Raw genomic sequence first — 23,659 nt, 5'->3', positions numbered from 1 at the left:
TAACACATAATAATAAAGCTAGCTTTTACTATGTGTTTACTCTGCCCTGTGATTACCTAATTTCATTCTTTTTTTTTCTTTTAAAGAATTTACTTACTTATTTGAGAGAGAGCACAAGCAGGCGGAGCAGCAGAGGGAGAGGGAGAAGCAGACTCCCCACTGAGCAGGGAGCCCGACACGGGGCTCAATCCCAGGACCTTGAGATCATGACCCGAGCCGAAGTCAGATACTTAACCCGACTGAGCCGCCCAGGTGCCCCTTATCTAATTTCATTCTTTTTTTTTTTTTAAAGATTTATTTATTTATTTATTTGAGAGAGAATGAGAGACAGAGAGCATGAGAGGGAGGAGGGTCAGAGGGAGAAGCAGACTCCCCGCTGAGCAGGGAGCCCGATGCGGGACTCGATCCCGGGACTCCAGGATCATGACCTGAGCCGAAGGCAGTCGCTTAACCAACTGAGCCACCCAGGCGCCCTCTAATTTCATTCTTAAAGCAAAGCGCTGAAGTAAGTTTAATTACTAAAAGTAATTTCATCAGAGTCACAAAGCTGAAACACCGAAGAGCCAATCTGACACCTAGACAGATTCTAACGTCTGTTGTGCTGCCATGGGATACAGGTTTGCCATACTTCTCAAAAGCATGTAGTGCTGCTTTAGTCACACAAGATAATTTGAAAAAAAATAACATTTGATATTTAATCACGTTTTGAAGATACCCACTTACTCCATACAGTCAGCTTATAAGATTTATTTATAGTTGTTGAAATTGAAATTTTATCTACGTACGGTGAAATGAAATTGCTAGTGGAGACACTAAGAACTTATAAAATTGTTTTTAAGGTTAAATCTGCTTTAAGGCCAAACCTATTACTATATTTAATTGGCATCAATTAAGGTTTGCCAAGTAAAAAATCTCAGTGGAACTTCTAAGATGTCAGAAAATACTATATAGCTTTCAAAAAGTTTCCATAGAAACAATAGTATAAAATCAAAGTCTTTCAGTTGACTGATTTTTTTAATATTACAACACCCCATGACAATGAAACTATAACTGTTACTTTCAAATATAATAAGTGACTATATGTGTGGGTATGTAATACATGTGTACATATCTCTAACCTTATAGTCATACATACGTAGCAGTAAGTACCTTAATTTTTCCATTAAGATAATAAGTATGCTGACAAATTTTATAGGAGGGAAAAAATAAAACTATTTTTCAGAATCCATAGATTTTGGCTCTTAAAAGTACTTTAAAAAATAATGAGAATATTTACTGTATTTATATGCCCAAAATATTGCCCAAAATATTACCAATGTCAAAACTTAAATCAAGGCATTTATTTATGTGTGCTATTTTGATTGAACTTTGATAAAAGAGCATAGTATCCCTTAATCAACGAATATGGAAGTTATATGAATAAAGAAAAGAAGAATATGTTGTATTTATTTGTGTGTTAAATTTCTGCTGCGGTAGGCTACAAGCTTTTGTGATCAAGATATATTATTTGTTAGGTTTTTCCCTAGTAATCGACTTTCACAAATAAAGCAATTGTACTGTGTTAAAGTACTCCAGAGTTTTTATTATATCCAGAATTAATAAATTACATTTGACTTTGATTAACCCTCAAAATTTAAGGAGATGGCTACGTTCTTATAATCATAAATCAAAAGTAGTCCTTAGAGGTATTATCTACCTTCAATTATGATGGCATTTACCAACAAAGATTAGCAAAGGAATGATCTCAATAATATCATGGAATGAAAGGAATGCATCTTACTCATCTCTAACCATTCCTTTCTAGTGCTTGTAAGTAGTTGATTCAGTACATGTGACATGATAGAGCTTAGTAAAGAATGGTTGACCAAATGGATATCAACAATACAAGTGAATGGAGAAGCTTATTTTAGAAGTCTGTTTTTCAGTTATGTGTTTGTTCATCCATTCATTTCCTCTTCTTACCCTTCATACCAGCACTGCCCCAGTTCAAGCTATGACTATCACTTACCTGCTTGACAGCAAGAATAGCTGTCCAACTTACTCACCTTCAAACCATTCAATAGACAGTAGCTAGAGAATTCTCTTTAAAAGGAAAACATCATCACTGCCTTACTTAGGACTCTTCAATAGGTTCTCATTTTAAAAAGAAAGAAAACATTTCGACTCTTAAATAGGGCCTAAAAGTCCCTCAGTAATCTGGTCAGTACTTACCTCTCTAACCTGGTTCTACGTGTTGTACCTTTGCTCATTGTATCAGTTCCATAAGGGCACGAGTCCATTTTCTATCTCAAGACTCTTCTAGAATATTCCTCTCTCAATATTTACCAGATGAGTTGATCATTATTCCTTGGAGCTCCCCTTAAATGTTGTTATCTGGGAAAGGCATTTCCTGACTATGAACCTCTACGAGGTTCCCTGACCCTTCCTTTCTATGCCATCTATTCTTGTCCATTTTGTATCTTATAACTATTTTGGCATACATATTCAGCTACACCAACGATCACAACAATTGTTTATTTCCTGCTTTCCCACAAGACTAAAAGCTTAATGGAAACAAAGATTATATCATTTTGCTCATTTTATGTATCCCTCCCACATTTCTGAGCAGAGGAGTTCCTTTTTTTCAGTTCCAGTAGGTATATGAGGCTACCTGTTGCCTATGTTAAAAGAATCCTTCCAGAAAGTTTTACTTGAGTGACTTGTACTGTGTTAAAGAAAGGATTAAGCCTTTTAAAATCCCTTCTGGACCTATTTACGACTTTAGAACATAAGCTGCTTTATTATAGCTCTAAGATAAGCTTTAAATATGCAGTAATTTTCCATGTGGCATATAAATCAACTCTCCCACATGGAAAGTTGCTAAATTCTTAACAGAAGTAGCCCCTAGGGAACTAGTTTTTCCTTCAATTTAAGTATATCTCACTTTATATAATAAATTCAAGTATTTAAAAATTACATTTTTTTAAAATCAAAATTCAAATAAGCCCTTTTTGTGTGTAAGGCATCATCATAGCCACGTGGATTGAAAAAACAAACCACCCTACCATTGATCAGAAAAGGCAGGCCTTAAATAAATTAAGGCACCAAAGTATAGTACACATTTGGATAGAAGTACAGTTATTTCCAGAAAGATATCACAAGGGGACCTCATCTAGCTTAAGGGTCAAGGAGACATATTTAGGCCAACTCTTATAAGGTCTCAAAAAGTTTTTATGCTGAACAAACAAGGCAGAAAATTTTAAGTAGATATAACCAGAACATATAAAGAACTTTTAGAGAATTGGAAGAAATTTGGGGTAGCTGAAATATACAACGTGACAAAAAAGCAGAGAATAAGGTCTAGAGCAGTGTCTAGCTAATAAGTGGCAGTCAATAAATATTTGCTGAATGAACAAAGCTGGGGAAGAGAGATTATGTCATGTTAAGAAGTTTGTATTTCATCCTAAAGGCAATGGGATACCTGTTGTTGACAATTGCTTTGGTTTCAGTGTGAAGAACCACTTATAAAGTGGTATAAGATGAAAGGCAGGAAGGATTTAGGAGTTTTTGGTCATAGTTCAGGGGAGAGATGAGGGATGGTGATAGCAGGATGAAAGAAAAGGGAACAGATCCAAGAGATATTTAACAGCTGGAATCAACAGAACTTGGTGATTTAATGAATGAGGAGAGGAGGACTTATGACTGACATCTAGATTTATGGCTATATGGGAGGATGGTGGTGCCATTTACTGAGGCAAGGAATACTGAAGGCAAGCAGGCTAAGAGGGAAGATGACAAGTTCAAATTTGGAGATGTTGAATTTAGCATGACAAACAGACATCCAAAGATAACCAAATGGAGCTCTCTCTGGGGCAGCTAGATTTATAGATCTGTAACTCAAGAGATGAGCCGGGCCTGGAGAGATATATTTGACAGTTATCAACACATAAATGTTAATTATAGCTAGAGGATTAGGTGAGTTTGTACAGACTTTTAGATAGGATGAAGAGAATCACAAAGTACCAAATCATAAAGGAAGTGAGTTGAGGACTGGGTTCTAAGAAATACTAACATTTAACAAATGGATACAAATCAGTGAACTTGCAAAAGAAACTTTGAAAGAGATTTCAAAGGCGCAGGAGAAAAACTCAGAGTGAGAATGTTACAAACATTAGAAGAAATGAATGTGTCAGGTAGAATGCAAGGACATCAGTGTCAAATGCTATATACAAGTCAAATACAATACGAATTTTTAGTGTTGTACTGGGTTTTGTGTCCGGAAAGTCATTATGGATCCTGGAGAGAACAGTTCTGGTTTGATGGTAAGAGAAGCCACCCTCCAGAGGTCCGAAGTGTGACTGGCTGCTGGAGACATTAAAAAGATTCTATAAAATGTTCCCAGGATTCACCAGGAAATGGGAAAGTACATGATAGGGCATTCAGGATTTAGAAAAGCATTTTTTTTTTTTTTTAAGCTGGTGAGGAGTTGAGCATATTGAATGCTGTTGAAAAGAGTTAGGACATGAATAAGTAGAACCTATGCAAAGAAAAAAAGATGACATGAGATGAATACAAAGCATTTCTTCAGTGGGAAGCTAAGGAGGGTGTGGTGGCAAATAAGATTATTTTATTATTGTTTAGAACTGATGAAGCATAGTAATAATGAAAAGCAGACTTTTAGTCCTTTTTCTTACTATTTTTAACATTTCTGTAAGAGGTGTGCCTTTTTTACTGCCTCCACCCAGAATGAGCTCTTCCTCATACCTACTACTTGGTATTTTACCATATCGATTATTTTGTTTACAGATCTAGATTTTCATACTCTTTACAGGGTGTGTTTTGCTTGAAGTCAGATGTGAATGTATTAAGTAACCTCCCCGACATCCCCACTTTCACCAAATCAAATGGAGAAAAACATGTACGACTATAGAAGGAAATTCCTTAAGGTTAATTAAAAAAATATTGATAAGGAAAGCTACTGTTCTTAAATTCTGGGATTCTAACTGCATTAAGGCCAAGTTATCCATTATAAAAGGTAGTGCCACTAAGTAAAAGCAGCCTCTCTCTAAAAAATAAAATAAAATTGGTACTTATTATATTGGATGAAAAATGGCAATAGTTCTCAATATACCTTTGGGAGGGTGGTCTGGACCATTCAGCGCTCCCTGAATAGCTGCCTGGGCAGCAGAGTTCTGGGCCTTCAGCATTTCAATGGTTTCTCTTAGTTCTATCAGTTCAGACTCCTGTGAAACAAACAGAATTTAGAAGTTTTAGTACCTAGAGAGAAAAGTAAAATGTCCTTGTTCATAATTCACAATCACATGGGTTTCATTTTATGTAGTGCGAACGTCCTGGGAGATCTGAATGCCTGACTGACCTTGTCAAGTCATATCTAACAACTTATTTACCTAAATGTAAAGGAGAATTTTAGAAAAATGTCTCGGTTATACTCTTATTAATGGGATCTGAATAGTCTTTATTCCTTTCAAAGGGTGGCACCTAAAGCTGAACAGTGCAAAATAAAGCAAGATATCACAGTGCGCATTTTATACCACACTTACTAATACCACCATGATTAGATCACAGAGTTAGCTAGCAGAATTGTACCGGTGCTCCACATCGCATTTACTGTCAGCCGGAAACCCTGAGTTCTTATTGAATGAATGACTGCATATTTTGTCTCCTTTATTTTGCACTTGGGGAACTGATTCTTTATATTCAAGTATAAAAGCGGGAACTCATCCCTACCTCACTCCTACTACATGTCATCTTATTAAATTCTGCTGGGCAAATCAAGGTCATCTTAGATTCTGATACTTTTCATCCAATAAGTTTCCTAGTATGGAGACCCAATTTTACCAAGCCAAAGCAACACAGGAATTTTTTTTTTAATTGAATAGAAATACATGCAATCTACAGTCCTTAAATAATACTAATTTATCAAAAAAAAAAAGGTAGCTTACACATCAAATTGTTATGAAACATCTATTTTCTTATTGAACTCACGGTAACTTTAAGATGTGTCCCAATGAACATATAAATGATTTTTCACAGTTATCTAAGTGAATTTTTTTTATCAGAAATGACTACGAGGAAGAATGAAGAAGATAGGATATATGTGCTTCTCCAAAAAAGAAGCAGAGTATTGTTTCAGCATGGGCAGTATTTCCCTCAGGAGCTCAAAAACAAGGGGCATCCAGAATTCCTGGCAGTGTCGGCAACTCAAAAAATTAGAATTCTTGTCAGCCTCTTAGAGGGAGAATTCCTAGGGAATGTAATTGTCATTGATCATCTTCTCTATCATCTTTGGTAGCAATCCAAAGAATCAGGCTCAGGTTCTTCACTCCATAGTAAATAGTTTATTCCTACTCTCCATCTCCCAGAATATATTAAAAAGGTAAGATCAGGACAATCACCTTTGGAGGAAATAGCTTCAGATATAAGAACATCCAGAAACTATTCTAACCTTAGACACTTAAAAAAAACCCAAAAGAACCAAAAAAACAAAAAAACAGGCAATGCTAATGGAAATGATAACCAACTTTATAACTATTTTCATTGGATATCTGACATATATCTAATAGATGACAGATATTTTAAAAAAATAAAAACCCTCTTACAGACTTCTAATAGTTTATAAGTCAAAGAATCTCATAATGAACAATCTGTAGCAACCTCCTAGAGTCACAGCTGGATCTTCAAATATTTGACTGTAATTTAATTTGCATATATTTATCATGAAGGAAAAATAACATGTTTGTGGAAAATTTCCACTGCCATAATACAAAATTCAGATCCAATTCATCATAATTTCTCAGTCTCTCCAAGTTCTATCTATAATTTTGTCCCTTGCTCAATTAGTAATAGATAAGTTTTCCAAAATTTAATGTATTTTTCATTTAAAATAAATCTCCCAATAGATAAAATGTTTACTGAAATTCATTCTGCCTTTACCAGAAAACTATTCACAAAAGGAGCTCTAAGTGCATACTTAATGAATCATATAATTTAAATAGTAATTTTACAACATATAAACTGGAATACACATTAAATTTTAATTAAAATCAGATTTTCATCCTTGACTTTAAAATCAATAGTGCTTGTACTGTGGATTAAAAAATTTGCTGAAATATGTGGCCTTAGGTTGAAAGAAGAAAAATGGAAATGAGATCTCATACAAAGGTCTAAAAAATACAGCTTAATTTTATGAGTAAGCTGACTTATTCCAATGTCTAAACTTTAATCTTTTCTAGAGAAATCTCTTCTCAAAACTGTTTTTAGAAAGCTTAGAAGTGGAATGCTCAGGGAATATTATTTTTTTCAGAAAACTGCATTTAATATGAGATAGAAGAATGATTACTTCTAAAATTAAGTGTCTTTTTTTAAAAGATTATTTATTGAGAGAGAGGGCACAAGTTGGGGGGGAAGGGCAGAGGGAGCGGGAGAAGCAGACCCCCCGCTGAGCAGGGACCTCGATGTGGGGCTCAATCCCAGGACCCTGGGGATCATGACCTGAGCTGAAGGCAGACGCTCAATCGACTGAGCCACCCAGGTGCCCCTAAAATTAAGTATCTTTTAAAAAAACAACAGATATTAACAGGTTAGTTGTTATTCAGCATGGCACAATAGACCCAAAGGAAGAATAACTAGGTAACAAATACATTCATTACGTAAATTGAGAAAATCACGTGTATGAAAAAATTAGTTTAGCCAAATTATATTAGTAGTTCTTCAGGAAAACTTTATAAGTATAAGCAAGGGCCTATAAAATAATCCAGTGTCTTTAATTAAAAAGATAGTTAAATTTGACACTGATAATCTATCCAAACCTGAACTAGGTATCTCTTCATATCTGCAAAAATCCCTTCCTTCTTTCTTATTTCAGTTAATGAGAGCCACCTTCTGCATCACTCAAACTAGAACTATCCCTTTCACTGAGTCTTCCCATATGATTTCTCCCTTTGCTTTAAGTATTTTTCTCACTATTAAAGGCCCTGGTGAAATGCCTCCATATGCTTGAAACCTCTTAGCTTTCCTTTCAGAAAAAAAGGATCCTTCTCTGTACTTCCAGATCATTTAATGCATTCAGCTTATTTAGTTGTTGTAGACTTTGTCTTTTCACTGAGATTTATGATCTCAGTAAATGTTGGGATGATTTTGTTCAAATGTTCTGGTCTACGTTAAACAGGTGTTTCTCCCCATCAAAGAATTATGTAAAGCTTCAATTCTATGTATGTTTTAACAAGAGGGTGTTTGATCACCTTTGGTGCCATATAAAAACATCAGTGACTTTATTATTCTTTATAAACAGAAAGTCTGGATATGGCTAAATCAGTGAAATCATTTCCTTTGGATGGCAACAAAGTCAGGTTTCCCTTTCTCTCTTTTCCAGCAGTAAGTATATAAAGATTAATATAAGCACTTTAAAATGAAAACTTGGCTGAGACATAGAAATTGTTTTATAATAGTTTTTTTCTAGTCTTCCTTTTTTTCTCCTTCATAATTACAGTTGGTGGTTCACATTTATTTTTAAACTATATTTTTCTTTCTCAAGAAAAGATTTATTTATTTATTTTAGAGAGAGAGAGCCCAAATGGGAGGGGCAGAGAAAGAGGGAGAGAGAATCCCAAGCAGACTCCAAGAGAAGCACAGAGCCTGAGGCAGGGCTCGATCTCACAACCCCAAGATCAAGATCTTGAGATCACGACCTGAGCCAAAACCAAGAGTCAGACCCTCAACTGACTGTGCCACCCAGGCATCCCTTAAGCTATATTTTTGTAAGGTGACTATAATGCTTAGAAATTGCAATGCTGCTTCCAAGTACAACTATGAAATCCTCCTTTTTCTTTGGCCATGGTGGGGAGTGTGGATCAGAAATATAATTAGAAGCGAGTTCTAGAAATAGCCAAATATAAAATCATTTGATACTCTGAAATATTTTCATTTAGTTTCTTTATTTTGAAGGTGACCAAATAGAAGATACTTCAGTTCTGAAACTATTCAACTTTCAGAAAAAACCCTGGAAAATGTATATGCCATCAAGATATGGATTGAAAGCCTCTTCTAACTCAGTAGTTTCCAGTTTCCATTCTCTTCATTATATACCAAAGAGAAGATGGGGGCTAGGACGATTCTGTACAGGATCTTGGGACTAGATGATCAGATCATACTTCGTTGATATTTTCTCACTTTTTGAAAGTGGGAACCAAACTAAAACTGCATTCACCTATAGTAAGCTATTCAAGATAATGATGCCCCAAACACCTGCTGATCATGTAAGATTCCAGTTTTCCATGAGAGTTTCTCATTAAAAGAAGCTGGATGGAGTCAATATTTTTTCTAACTGCTTTGTACATGTCTCCGAAGCTAAACAAGTTATCAAGGTCAGACTTGGAATGCTTCAAAATGAGATGATCAAATACTTTGTCATAATACTAGCCCTGCTTGGTGTCCTTTCCAACCTAATTTCCTAACTGCATCTGACCTCTTTCCAAATTTCTCCTGGACACAGGCCTTGCTAAAAATCCTACAAGCTTTGCAATAAATCTCATCAACCAACTTGACCTTCTAGGCAAGACTCTTAAAGATTTGCACTAAACCTGCTTTTGCTTCCATACACTGACACTCAGTTAAACTTACACTATCTAGCTGTTGTTAATTTGAACATGTCCTACTCCCCACGATTATGTGTGTGCCTTGAAATCTTGTAAATTTTTCTACTGAAAGAACCCAACCAGCCCTGATTCTAACAAAATGCACTAAGTTCCCCTAATCCCAGTAGTGCAAGTAACTTGATTCCATGAATAACATGGATTCAAATTATCCTATGCTCTAAAAGCCTAGTGAACGTATTTTCTGACTCTAATGATACATTTTTAGTGAGTAAAAATTTACTCACTAATTAAGTCTTAATTCTCTCAAAGAATCTTGGTGGAGAAGTGCTAATAAAGGGACAAGGACCATAAATCCAGGTAAAATTCTTTTTTTTTTTTTTTTTTTTAAAGATTTTATTTATTTATTTGAGAGAGAGGATGAGAGGAGAGAGAGAGCACATGAGAGGGGGGAGGGTCAGAGGGAGAAGCAGACTCCCTGCTGAGCAGGGAGCCTGATGCGGGACTCGATCCCGGGACTCCAGGATCATGACCTGAGCTGAAGGCAGTTGCTCAACCAACTGAGCCACCCAGGCGCCCTCCAGGTAAAATTCTTGATCAGACTCTGTCACTGTCACAATCTGTGATGCCTTAGGTTAGGTATCGGGCAATACCTAGAGACAATTTCACTCTCCAGCCAACAAGCATTCATGACAATTATCTTAATTTTTCCTACTTATAGACTTACTATTATGTAACATGTAGCCTTCCAGTGGCTACTGAGGATGCTGTTAAATTATCAGGAAATGCTGCTGGATTGATCTTCATTAACTAACTTTTATCATGTTAGTCTAGAGTCAAAAGCCTTGGAACGGCTCCTTGTTTTTCAAGGATCAGATTCCTTAGACATCTTTCTAGGCTTAGTTCCACATTTCTCTCCACATCCCTTCTTTTTCCCTTAATGTCTTCCTTAATTTCCCTCCTTGCTCTTCACGCTCATGGTGCCCTTTCTTCTACAACACATAGTCCCCCATTTTCCTGGAATTAATCTTTATCTTCCTCCTAGAGCCCAAAGGGGCTCCCCCGTGACACCCCTACTCTGGAACCTAAGTGAAGATGCAGGGGTCCCCTGTGAGTACGCTCAGGACACTATACTATTATATTTCCAACGGCACCCCAAATTTTCTGCCTCCTGAGTGATTCATATACATCTTTCTTTCTCACCAGGCTATAAGGGTATAAAAGCAGTGTTCTGGCAAGACAACCAGGATTCTAGATATGGCATCTGGGAACAAGGTAATATTTTAAGACACTATTCAAGGAAATGGACTTGGTCTATAAATCAAACTAATATTTTGATATAGTTTTCAGACTATTAATGCCATATGATTGTTGAAAATCATACTTTGAAGCTAGAAGAAGCCCAAAGACTTGGATTTGAGTCCTAGTTTCATTTACATTTCTTAAGTATGTAGCCAAGAACATGAAACCACCTTGGCTTTTGTTGCTTCATGTGTTAGCATCCCACCTTGCCTCCCAACATCCTCACTCTTAACATTTTCAGTGGTGCTTATCTTCACCTGAAATCCTATATTTTTATCATAATCTGTCACTTACTGTAATATAAACTCTATTTTATATTATAACCAGTTATAAACTAGGATATAAACAGCATGTGTGTATATATAAATAATGCATACATATATTATATGTAGTATATAGAATTATATATATATATATATAATTTCACTGCTGAAGTCTCAGTAGCTAGGGCAGTCTCTTGTACACAGTAGAAATTCAATATAACTTTGGTGAATGATTAAATGGACAAATGAGCCTTGGAACTCCAAGAACAGTTTCAAAACCTCTGCTCTATATGCACTAATCTTTTTCCCAGGATTGTTGGATCACCAGAGAGCAATATACCCTTTTATCTCAGCTCGCTGAAGAAATGACTTCACTGAAATATGATTAAATGTTATGCCCTCAGCTTTTAGAGAAATGTCTATTTGAACAGCGATTTTGTCTTTTGTTATTCCATGACCCCAATTTAAGAAACTTTACAATAAATTTGTCCTTGAATTCAGTGCCCAAAAGTTTGTCTCTCCGATCTAAATTATGCTCTTCTGGTCAGAAAATGAGAACTAGACATGCCAAGCAATCTCCCTTTGTGCCTTAGCTTCCTTGACATTCAATTCCATTCAGTGCTTTGTGGTAGAAATTACATAGGCTCAGGCATCTTATTATATACATTCCTCTACTTGTTTTCACTAGATTCTGTTATTGAATTGTGCCATATCATATTGCAATTAATTTTATGATTCCCAAAGCCACCTTGGAAATATGCAAGTTATAAATCTCAGATTAATAAAATAAACTACTTACTAACATTGTTTGTGCATATGGCTTGCAATGAGACAAGCAATCACTTTATTTTCAGTTTAAAAATGGCAAGGCAATTTCAGACATCATGATATCTTCTGAGAAAATTTTATAATTTTGGCAATGTTCCTTTATGGTTAATGTGTACACAATTATAAAATTCTGTGTATTATGCAGATGTATTTAAAAACATTCAGGCATTATTCGTAGGCATTATAAATTAACAAATGCATAGTTTCCAATTTCTATGAGAACTTTTATTTATAAATATAAAAGAAGTGAATATGGGATGGTAAAAAACATTAATTTTGATTTCTTAAAGATAGTGAGACTTAAGTACTAACCATGATTTCTAGCAATATGCCTGGCACATGGCCAATGATGAATTTGGTTTATCCTATATTTTTTTTAAGGGAAAAAAGGAGAGAAATGTAAAGAAAGGTAACAATTTTTTTGACTATCCACTGTATGTGGCCTCATATTGCATCTTCCTTATTCCTCAGAGTGATTCTACAAGGTAGTTATTATAAACCTGACTTTTAAAATGATGAATGTGAGGGTCAGCAAAAGAAGATTCCACAGCTCTTAAGAGGTTCCCCGAGATTCATACTCAAGCTTCCCGGGCTCCAACATTCATATTCTTTCCCACTTGGCTGTCCTAAAAGACCTCGTCATCCTGTTTGCTGAGCTCTTAGGTTACATAGTGAAGTGGTAAACTGGACTGCCTCTCTCCCCCTTAAAAAAAGATGAAGATAAAATTCCTGTGCTCAAAAGGTGTTTATCATCTTCCCTTTCAGAACAGGTTTGACAGAGATGGATAGTGTTCTCTTTCATAAGCAGGGGAAATCTTTGAAATAGGAGAATGAAAGATAAGGGCAAATAAAATACAGTTTGCTAATTACACCAGGCTATTACAGGAATATTTGATTTTCTCTTGAGTTTAATTGGTCTGTTCATTCAGGTTTTTTTTTTTTTTTAATTTAAAAAATGGTAAACTGACCAAATGGTAACATATGCTAGTTCTGTAAAGCTAATGACATACTTTACAGAATTGAAGACAAAACTGAAGCCATCTTTCAGGACAGATATAGGTACTGATTCTGAAAATATCCAAAGCTTTTTAGATTTTGGATCTCTTTGGAAATTAGATGAAAACTGTGGATATCTGCTCATATTATGCACATATGCAGTTTTTACAAATGTTTCCATACAGTTTTAGAGACTTCATCTGTCTCTAACACCCATGCAAGGACTCAGGTTTGGGTCACCAAAATAATGGCAGAGAGGTAAGTTACTGGTCATCCCACGGAAAGTGTCCAGATTCTTTCTCGGCAACACGCACCTTTTGGATATGTTTGCCTCATGAACTAAATTCTCTGTTTCTTTCTTTTTAGAATTCCTTCTCCCCCTCCATAAAACCTTTCAGGTTTATTTTAAAGTTTGTGATATGAATTAACTTGACTTTTCAAAGACAGCATCCCCAGATGCCAACTAATCCCCATTACTCCAAAAGGACACAACTCTTCACTTAGCATTCTGTATTTCTAAACTTCAGCTCAGGGTCAGTGTTTCAGTCTCTTGTCCCATAGATGCTGTAATGTGAGCCCCTTGCTTTGTAAAGTCCTCGCATCTCCTCCAGACTTTCTCCATGGGTATCTCCGCTCACAACCATGGTCTATATCTGGGCTTACAGACCATGCATTTGTGAGAATTCTTGTCAGAGTGCAATTCTTGTCAACTGCATAACAAGTTGTTCCTAGAATATTCTAACTCTTCTCCTATACAACTGCTTCTCTTCCTTAACATTTGGTATTCTTTTAATAGGTCCAACCACGAGTAAAATAATAGGCTGCCTGGATAGAACTTCTTTTGTGTGTGTGTGTGTATGTGTGTGTGTGTCCTACTATGGATTAATCTGAATCATATGTCTTTAGAAATTAAAATCTGAAAAGAAAAAGTATTATCTTGTCATTTTCCAATTTAGTATGGAAAGGATCCTCTGCCACATTATGTTGAAGGAGCTGCATCTCATGCATTGTTCAAACATCCTATGCAACTTGCTGTCTTATTTCAAGCCCCCATGGCAATTCCTGGACATACCTTCTGTTCTGCTGTCATGGTTAGACTTTGTAGTCGGCCAGTCATATTCCCTAAACTCTTTTCAAAAGCTGCTACGAGGTGAGCCTGCGAACAAAAATGGAAGGAACACGTTTTAAATGTCAGAACCTTATATGGATGGATGAAAACTCTTGATTTTATAAAATGCTTAATTTCAGGTATTCTAACTCTTTAAACACTATGCCCACCGTGGTTAGCTTTCAATGATGACTCTCCTTTAACGTAAATCTTTGTTTATGTCATTTCTCATAACATAATAAAATAAAATTAAAAAAAAAAACTTCAGTTTAAATTCAGCATTTCTGTCTTTTGACATTTAATGTGAGTCCAACTTCTGAAAAGGGATGGTATTTTGCAAATAATAACACCTTCTGACTTGCATATCACAGAGGATTTGACACCCAAAATACTGAATAAAGTTCTGAGTTGCCAAGTTTTTAGACTTAAAGCTCAAGAGGAGGTCACTGCCATCGTCAATGGACAAATGTTTCTCATTTTTGTACCTGCACGATGACCTTTGGAGATATTGTTAGCTCCTTCATTGTAATGATCTCTCCTTCAGCAGACATCTGCTGACAGCTAACACATTATCTTTCCTTTTTTTGTGCATACAAAGAACGGAATCAGAAAGAGTTGTCCTCACTTTCCAAACTCCTTTCAATAATAGGGCTTTTATTTCTACTTTATTCCCTTCAACTAAGGAAGTGCAGGGAGGCCAGCTAGAAATAATATTCAGTCATATTTTATTTAAGTTTTCATGGCTTTCGGGTTTTATTTTAAATCTCAGGGAATTATACATATTACAGTATAAAACCCTAACTCTTATGATTAAGAAGTATTTGACAATCTTACAGCTCTAGAATAGGCCAGTTTCTGTTGGCATGCCATTATCCAGTAGCTTCACCCACCGAATATTAAGCATGGAGAGGTGCTTCCATCTCTCAACAGTTGCTTGAGGAGAACCACAGATGTGTTATCTTAAACCGATGGAATTTTATTGTGCCCTTCCAAAGATACGACGATAGAACATTTTACAACCTACATCTGTAATAAACTATGTGGGGGGGGGGAATTTGGCAATCCTTGGCAAAGATTAATTTTTTGAGAGAAGGGAGTAAAAGGACTTATTAAAATACATCACCTTGTAACTCTAGCAGAGCTGAAAGGCCGAGGTAACTATTATGAGATGGATGGCAGGAATCCAAAGAATTAGGGCACTGGAAATTTATTCCATTACTGATAATAGCGAGAAGTTTATTCCATTATTGGTAACAGCTAGAATGTACAAGTCCCTTCCGATAGTATCACAATATAAAGGTGTCTCTGTTCCTAGCACTGAGCTTATCTTGTGCTCCCTTCCTTTTCCCAACACAACAATATAAAGATAATTTGTGGAGAATACTTCTATTAATCTTCAGTCCACCAGTACAAATCTTTATTCTTTTTCCACTCCCTCTTGCCTCTATCTCCCTCCCCCACCAACTCTCTCTCTCTCTTTCTCACACACACACACAAACACACACACACACAACCTTGAGAATTATACTCCAAGGTTAGTTAGCAGATTTAATAGGATAAATAACACTCTTTAAAAAAAAAAAAAGGAATAGTATTTTGTAGTTTAAAATGTTTTTGACGACAAGGAATATCCTTGCATCAGACTTAATATATCAGAAATTAGCACAAGGTTATGTTCCATTTTCTCTCATACATAACCTTTTTTATTGTAAAAAAAATTTTAAGTTAACAAAACCATATTAAACCATATTAGCCATACTAAAAGTGAACAAAATGAAAATGCATAGCTCACTGGTTTCTCACGTAGTGAACGTTCATACACTCACCAGCCAAGTCAAGAAATAGGACAATCGAAGATCTTAGTTCTCCCTTACCTTTCCCTATTACTGTCCCCTGTCCCTTCCCCCAGAATAACCACTAGTATTGTAACATTTATGGTAATTATTTTCTTGCTTTTCTTTATAGTTATACCACTAAGCTTGCATCCCTAAACACTATGTTTTAGCTTTGTCTATTTTTTAAACTATCAAAGTAGAATCATATGGCACAATTTTTTTTGTGACTGTTTTCTTTTTCTTAACATTGTGTTTCTGAGATTCACCCATGTGGGTGTCACAGGAGTTAGATTTTGCAGGAATGCATTGCTCTATGTGATTTATAATATGTTTGCCCATGATTTACCATTTGTGCTGATTCCAGTTTAGGTTATTAACAATAATCCTGCTATGACTATATGATGAGTTACTAAATCCCAAAATAAAATTACTCATTTTCTTTTAGAATAGTGAAAATTCTGGCCAGAAACCACTGTTAATATTTACTAAAAGAAATATAAGATTCTACTCAATATTGCAATTTTAATTCTCCTCAACAATAAGTAAGGCTTACTTATCGGATATATAAACTTGAATGTATAAACTTGAAAGAAAATTTTACTTTACCTTCTATGCATATTTTCTCAGTTAAACAGGAGTTAAAATATGACAAAGAAAGTAGGAATGTGAACTTGCTGAATAAATATACTGCCTGTATTTTGTAGCTACTAGTTAATACAAAATGTTCACTATGAGAATGTCAGTTTTCAATCTTTGGAACATTGCTGTTCATTAATTATTCATAAGAAAATGTATAACTGGTTACCAAAGAACATTTTGAGTCACATTGTTCTCCATGAAAAAATATGTTAGAAGTATGTTAGTGAAATACTGCTTTAAATTTATGTGGCCTTGGCTTAGGTTATCAGATTAACTTTGTTATTTTGAAGGTAATTCAAGGTTAAAGTTCTCACCAATTGGGTTAATGGAAAGGGAGTCCAAGAAACCAATAACAGAAACCATTCCTACCAGTGATGATCTTTGTCACCTCAACAGAGAGAAAATGGAAAGTAAAACCAATTGAGTACAGGAAATAGATCTTATCTGAGAAACTTAATAAATGATGACTTTTTTAAAATTGTGGATTTTTAGGGGGACTACTGATCATGGTTTACTTGGTTCTGACTTTTCTCTTAGCAGCTGCATAATTTTCAAACCACAGTAAAATTGTATCAGTATGATAATGAATACTCTCCGACCTGTGTTAGGTGAAGGTTGTCAAGGGAATAAAATAGACATGGCTAGATATTAGTTAAGGGAAGGTATTTCTAGTACATATTGTCTTTAGTTTTGGAATCCTATAATATAATCTGAATATAATCTGAATCTTTACATAAACAGAATTATTGTGCTGCTAAACAGTAAAATGAAAGATTATGAAAAATGCCTGCATTGTATTCATTCACCCAGAATATAGTGACAGTCCATCAACCAAAAAAAAAAAAAATACATAGATTTATATGGAGATATATATAAATGTGACTTTACATTTGAAAATCAATAGACGAACTGAAAATGATTCTGAAATTATCATAAATAAGGTTTCACATTTCTTTTACACATTATAAAATTGTTCCTTCAGTGTTTGTCATTGTTAATATGTGCAAAATTGTTTTCTGTGAAAGGAGATGCAGAAAAGTAAGAGTAACTGCCAGAATACATAAAAATATTAAATAGAGCAAAAAACTGGACACAATCCTAAACAAAATAACATCTGAGAGATTTTTGGCTAAAAGACCTATATGCTGAAAGGCAAAAAAAAGTACCCTTTGTGACATATTCATTCAGTGGTATCTTTGAAAAATGGAAATAATAACTAGTCTTAGTACCCATTTCTAAATATGTAAGAGCTGAGGTTCGTAAACAAAATATATTAGAACACAAACAAGTGCTCCCCACCTGACTTGGCTGTAGGAAGGTGTGGGTGAGAGGCCAGAGGGCACCCGGCTGACTGCATGATATGACCATACATTTGCAGATGCTTGCTTGGGGGGCTCCTCTTTTCTTCCTGTTCATGGGTGGGGCACTGGTCCAGGGAAGGTCGGACAGCAGTATCTGCCAACACACCCTCTCTCTTTTCTTTTCTTTTTTTTTTTTTTTAAGATTTTATTTATTTGACAGAGAGAGACACAGCGAGAGAGGGGACACAAGCAGGGGGAGTGGGAGAGGGAGAAGCAGGCTTCCCACTGAGCAGGGAGCCTGATGTGGGACTCGATCCCAGGACTCTGGGATCATGACCTGAGCCGAAGGCAGAAGCTCAACTGACTGAGCCACCCAGGTGCCCCCTCTCTCTTTTCTAAAGACATCCTAGTAGGAAGTGCTTTACAGAGAGTCCTTCCAGGGCTTTCTACAGCTCTGATCAGAGAATTCACAAGTGGATGGGAAGACTCAGCGCACATTCTTCTGAATGGAGTTTTACTCTGCCAGTCAAATGAGGAGTGAGTTGGTTGGGCACCTTTCTAATTTACTGCTGTTCCTTTTTTTTTTTTTTTAAGATCTATTTATTTATTAGAGAGAGAGAGAGAGAGAAAGCAGGGGGAGGGGCAGAGGGAGAGAGAAAGAGAGAATCTCAAGCAGACTCCACACTGAGCGCAGAGTCCAACATGGGGCTCCATCTCACAACCCTGAGATCAAGACCTGAGCCAAAACCAAGAGTCAGATGCTTAACCGACTGAGCCACCCAGGTGCACCTATGCTGCCCCTTTTAACAAAGTGGGAACAAAGCATTTTAATAGAGAAGCAGGTAAGTTTCAAATTTAAAAATTAAAACATGGATTACTGTGTGGACTCTCTACAAATATAATTATGCCAGGCCCAAACACAGATCAATTGACAGATCAATTACAAAAAACAAACAAACAAAAAACCAAATTAAGGAAAATCATTTTAGTCCTGATAGAATTATTAAAATATTGAGTAAAAAATGAATATCTAGACACTTAAATGATCATTAAATAATTAAAACAACAGTTAATGATATTTTCTACAGAGCCAAACCCACTGTAATTCATCCTTATAAAAATCATGGCTCTTTTACTACTTCACTTCTATACAACAATGCTCATTGTAGTGATCTTATTTAACTAAAAGGTAGAAAGTTTACTTTTAGTCTAAAGAAACTAAAAAAATACAAGGTTCATCTCTACTTCCAAATAGGATTATAAGATTAAAAATAATTTTTGACTTATATTAAAGAGTTCTGTACAGGGGCGCCTGGGTGGCTCAGTCGGTTAAGTGGCTGCGTTCAGCTCAAGTCATGATCTCAGGGTCCTGGGATCGAGGCCTGCATGGGGCTCCCTGCTCAGCGGGGGGCCTGCTTCTCCCTCTCCCACTCCCCCTGCTTGTGCTCTCTCTCTCTCTGCCAAATAAATAAAATCTTTAAAAAAAAAGAGTTCTGGACAGATATAATTTTATTCAGTCTTATGATTAATTTCTGTACATGTATATTACAATATATGTATATATTACACACATTAACAGATATTAACAAGCATCTGAATTTGTTAATTTGAATATCTGAATGTATTCTCTGAATGAAATTTAAATGCAGGACTTTTTAGAACTAAGAAAAAATAAAATATTAACTAAAAAATCCTTTGATGACTCATTATGCTCTATGGAATTTAAAGTGACATTATAAACCAAATGCTAAAGACAGTAAGTTCAAGATGATTTGCAGTTAATAGGTAACTTATGAGTAATTCAAATTTCTAAATGTATAAAGGAGATTATATGTTTAAAAATACAAATTGACATAGATATACAAGACTGCTGAGTAGTAATCCATGATAGAGAGCTACCATAGTTTGTTTTTTTCTTTTTTTTTTTATGTTATGTTAATCACCATACATTGCATCATTAGTTTTTGATGTAGTGTTCAATGATTCATTGTTTGCGTATAACACCATAGTTTGTTTTATCCAATGACCTATGAAGGGATATTTGGTTGTTTGCAATGTTTTAAAAATAAAGTTGCTATGTACAATTTTTTGTATGGCTCTTAGGTGATTTCAGATTTATAAAATGCATTATGAAGGAAAAAAAAAGCATGCAAAATAGGATATAATTTAGGCTCCCATCCTTGTGCAGAAAACACTACTAAGGATAACAAAGATGTGGCTAGGGGAAGCTGGAGACATTTGGGTATTTTCTCTAAGATCAGCACTTTTTAAGCAAAATCATCTATTTGACATTAGTTCCTCTAATTCTGTATTCATTCCATTTTTCATTATTGTTCCTTGAGGAGACATTATAGATGCTTTTTTCCTAATAGCCCCCTTCCTCCATGACGTCTTAATACCATAGATACACTGGATACCTGCTTATGTATTCTATGTATAACTGTGCTTTATGCATAGAGTAAGTTTTCTCACCACAAAAACCAATTTTCAACTTCTGGTGGTCATATCAACACTCCGCTGAGAATACATGAGCCAAAGTCATGAAAACACATCAGTGAAAGTCAGTGTGGCATGCATGATTGGAGCAGAAGTGTAGAGAGCCAATGACTGACACCTTTAAAAAAATTTTGCTCCCTTTCCAAGCAATGGCACAGAGTCAAATTTCAGGACTGCTCCCTTATGTTAAAATCTGGTTGCTCCTCTGTGTGTGTGTGTGTGTGTGTGTGTGTGTGTGTGTGTACAAGCCTTTGCAAATGTGTACATGCCTATATGTATTCATGGCTATAAAAAAGATCAATGTTGAAAGGAAATATAGGAAACCAACAATCGAACACGACACAGCCATAAAAAAGGATGAGATTGTGCCTTTTGAGACAACATAGATGGACCTTGAGGTATTATGCTAAGTGAAATACAAATGAGAGAAAAGAGAAAGACAAATGGCATATGATTCTACTCATAAATGAAATCTGAAAAAAATGAACAAGCAAAAAGCAGAACCAGAACTATAAATACAGAGAACAAGTTGATGGGGGCCAGAGGGGAAGGGGTTGGGGGGCTGGGCAAATAGGTGAAGGGGAGAGGGAGACACAGGCCTCTGGTTATGGAATGAGTAAGTCACAGGAATAAAAAACAGAGCAAGGAATAGAGTCAGTGATACTGTAATAGTGAGGTAGTGGGACAGAGGATAGCAACTCTTGTAGCGAACGTAGCACAATCTATAAATTTGTCAAATCACTAAGCCGCACACCTGAAACCAATGTCACATTGTGTGTCAACTATACTCCCCCTGCCCCAAACCAACAACCATATTTAGGAAGGGTGTCTGAGGGAAAAACAAATATACATTTTTTTATTACATACTTTTTTTAGTTTCAGTTTTCCTTTTTAATACCACATGCATGTAATGCTTTTGAAATGGTAATAGTTTTAAAAAGAGTAAAAGCCCAAATTCCATAATGTATAGCAGATGTTTATTATCCTAATATCTGCATTTATAAACCCATGCAAGAGACATTTACACAATAAAATAAAATCCCGACAAGTCATTAAAGACATCTGCAAGTATCTTGATAATCCAATGCACAGGGTCTGTCACTGAGCCTTCCTCTTTGCAGATAAACACAACCCAATGTGGTTTTGGCATTTACATTGTCATATGTCCTCTGGGACATATGTCAGGAACCTAGACAGAGTGTTTTATACTATTATTCATCTAGCCTATAGTATAAAATTTATAGCGGCTTCTGAACTATTTCTTTAAGACTTATTCTTAGACACAAACTGTAGCTTAAATAATTCCATTCTCTTCCAGTATTGCCTAAAAATTCTCTAAAACCTGCTATTATTTTTTATATATATTTTTTTATTATGTTATGTTAATCACCATATATTACATCATTAGTTTTTGATGTAGTTATACGCAAACAATGAATCATGGAACACTACATTAAAACCTGCTATTATTTTTAACAATCCCCCAACAACATCTATAAGAAGAAATATAGGCAATCCCAAATGAATTTGATTCTCCCAAAGTTGAGAAGATAAAAATCCATTCAAATGGAGTGCTAAAATGAATCCGCGGTGAGTGAAATGACTTACTTACATGCTGTGGAAGTTATATTACACAATAATTTTTATCCTTAAAATCTCTCTTAATCAAGTCATACCCTGTGGGCCTACACCTGCTCTCTCCTCCTATGCCATGCTTTGTCCAGGACACAGAAAACCTCAATGGAGAGCAGGGATTGGTTAGGCAGACGAGGGGCCCAAAGCTACATGGTCCGACTGAGCAGATTAACGTTGAATGGAGGTGGCAGGACATACGGCAAAACAGCGGGAGCTTCCTTACCCCTCACTGCTTCTCCTAACACTACTGTTCCTTAGGACCAGGCACAATGCCACATGTTACCCTGTATTATTCTGCATCTATTTGGAGTACTCCCTGGCACACTGAAAGAGATTCAGTAAATGTTAATATTATTGATGGTCTCCATTGGCATCATTTTTGCCACTCTCAGTGGGTCAAACTTCTGTGAGGAGGCTACTAAGGTTTTTAAGAGAACTATCTCTCATTCACAATATAGCTCAGATACCCAAGTTTAGACCTAAGTTAATTTTTTTTTTTTAGAATTAATTGGATGCTTAACTGCCAGTAAATCGTGCTGAAGAAGGCAGGGTGCATAGAATTGTTTATCTTCCAAATCTAATCACTATCAACCCCCAACCATATTGTGGCTTGAAAAAGAATCTGTAGAGAGTAATAAAAAGAAGACATAAGAAAAGAAATAACCCTTGGAACTGTTACTAATGTTTCCAGCCTTAGAAGAAACAAAAAGCTCTTTTAATCAACCAATTAGGGTTTACATTTTATGACTCAGTGTGCAGGAAAGTTTACCTTTATATGAGGGACTGAAGAATGTTTATTTTTGGACACTTAAAGTTTGCATGTCTGTTACCAAAATTATCGCATTTACTACATACAAATCTGTTTTGATATATCAAAAAATAATCAAAAGTGACTTACATTTGCTGACAGTTGAGATGTGAGAGTAGCAACTTTTTCTTGTGATGCAACCAGCTCTCGCCGCAGTTTGTGGATTTGCTGAGTGTAATTTTAAAAAAATCAATTCAATACGCTAGTATTTTTACTTAAAACTAAGAATTCAATCCAAGAAAGCAAATATTATATTTCGCTCATGCAACCCCTTAATTAGTGTATCAGCACCAATTCCTGAAAAACCAAAGAAATGTGAGCCCTAGCTATATAGTAACAGTCAAATGCCACATGTAAGGAGAGGTAAGTGACTATGTTTAAGGTTAGGACTCAAATGTGCAAATTAAAGGATGCTTGCTTTCTCCATTGCCCTATCTGCCTGACTCAAGAATCAGTTTACTTTCTCTATTGATTCTTCTAGCTTAAGGAACTTGTGATAATAAAACTCAGGCAGTAAAATCTTTTCTTTTTAAAAATTAAATATACATGTACACATTTTTTCTAGGTCTTCTTTTAGCAAAAAGTACTGAATGTTCTAGCATGGTGTTTAGCATGGAGTTTTAGCAAAAAATACTCAGTTTTTTTGGTGTGTGCTTATTTTAATTTTCTGTAGTTTGGCAACTTCTCAGAAGCTGTAGTCACTGAAAGTTGGCTCTAATTCCATGTATATTGAGTCCATATTTGAAAATAATTTTATTAGCTGGAGTTTCAATGGCTAACAGTCAGAGAAGCCTTCCCAAATCTTTATTATAATGCCTTTTATTCATTAAGTTACTATTAGCTCAGAGTAGAAATGCT

General features: G+C 35.6%; 1 protein-coding gene across 10 annotated transcripts in view; it reads right to left on the bottom strand.

The window, feature by feature from the left end:
- NAV3 (neuron navigator 3) overlaps window positions 1-23,659 on the bottom strand; it is a 799,918-nt gene that overhangs the window by 39,418 nt on the left and 736,841 nt on the right. For all 10 annotated transcript variants that reach the window (XM_078076338.1, XM_078076339.1, XM_078076337.1 and 7 more), the window contains 3 exons: window positions 22,892-22,969; window positions 14,052-14,135; window positions 5,111-5,222 (listed from right to left, as the gene is read on the bottom strand). In XM_078076338.1, coding sequence (XP_077932464.1) covers window positions 5,111-5,222; window positions 14,052-14,135; window positions 22,892-22,969 — 274 coding nt within the window. The remainder of the gene's footprint in view (window positions 1-5,110; window positions 5,223-14,051; window positions 14,136-22,891; window positions 22,970-23,659) is intronic.

This window comes from Halichoerus grypus, chromosome 6, assembly GCF_964656455.1.
Source record: "Halichoerus grypus chromosome 6, mHalGry1.hap1.1, whole genome shotgun sequence".
In the NCBI taxonomy this organism is placed as follows: domain Eukaryota; kingdom Metazoa; phylum Chordata; class Mammalia; order Carnivora; family Phocidae; genus Halichoerus; species Halichoerus grypus.
The sequence above is the reverse complement of the archived record's forward strand: the minus strand, read 5'-3'. Positions and strand labels throughout refer to the sequence as shown.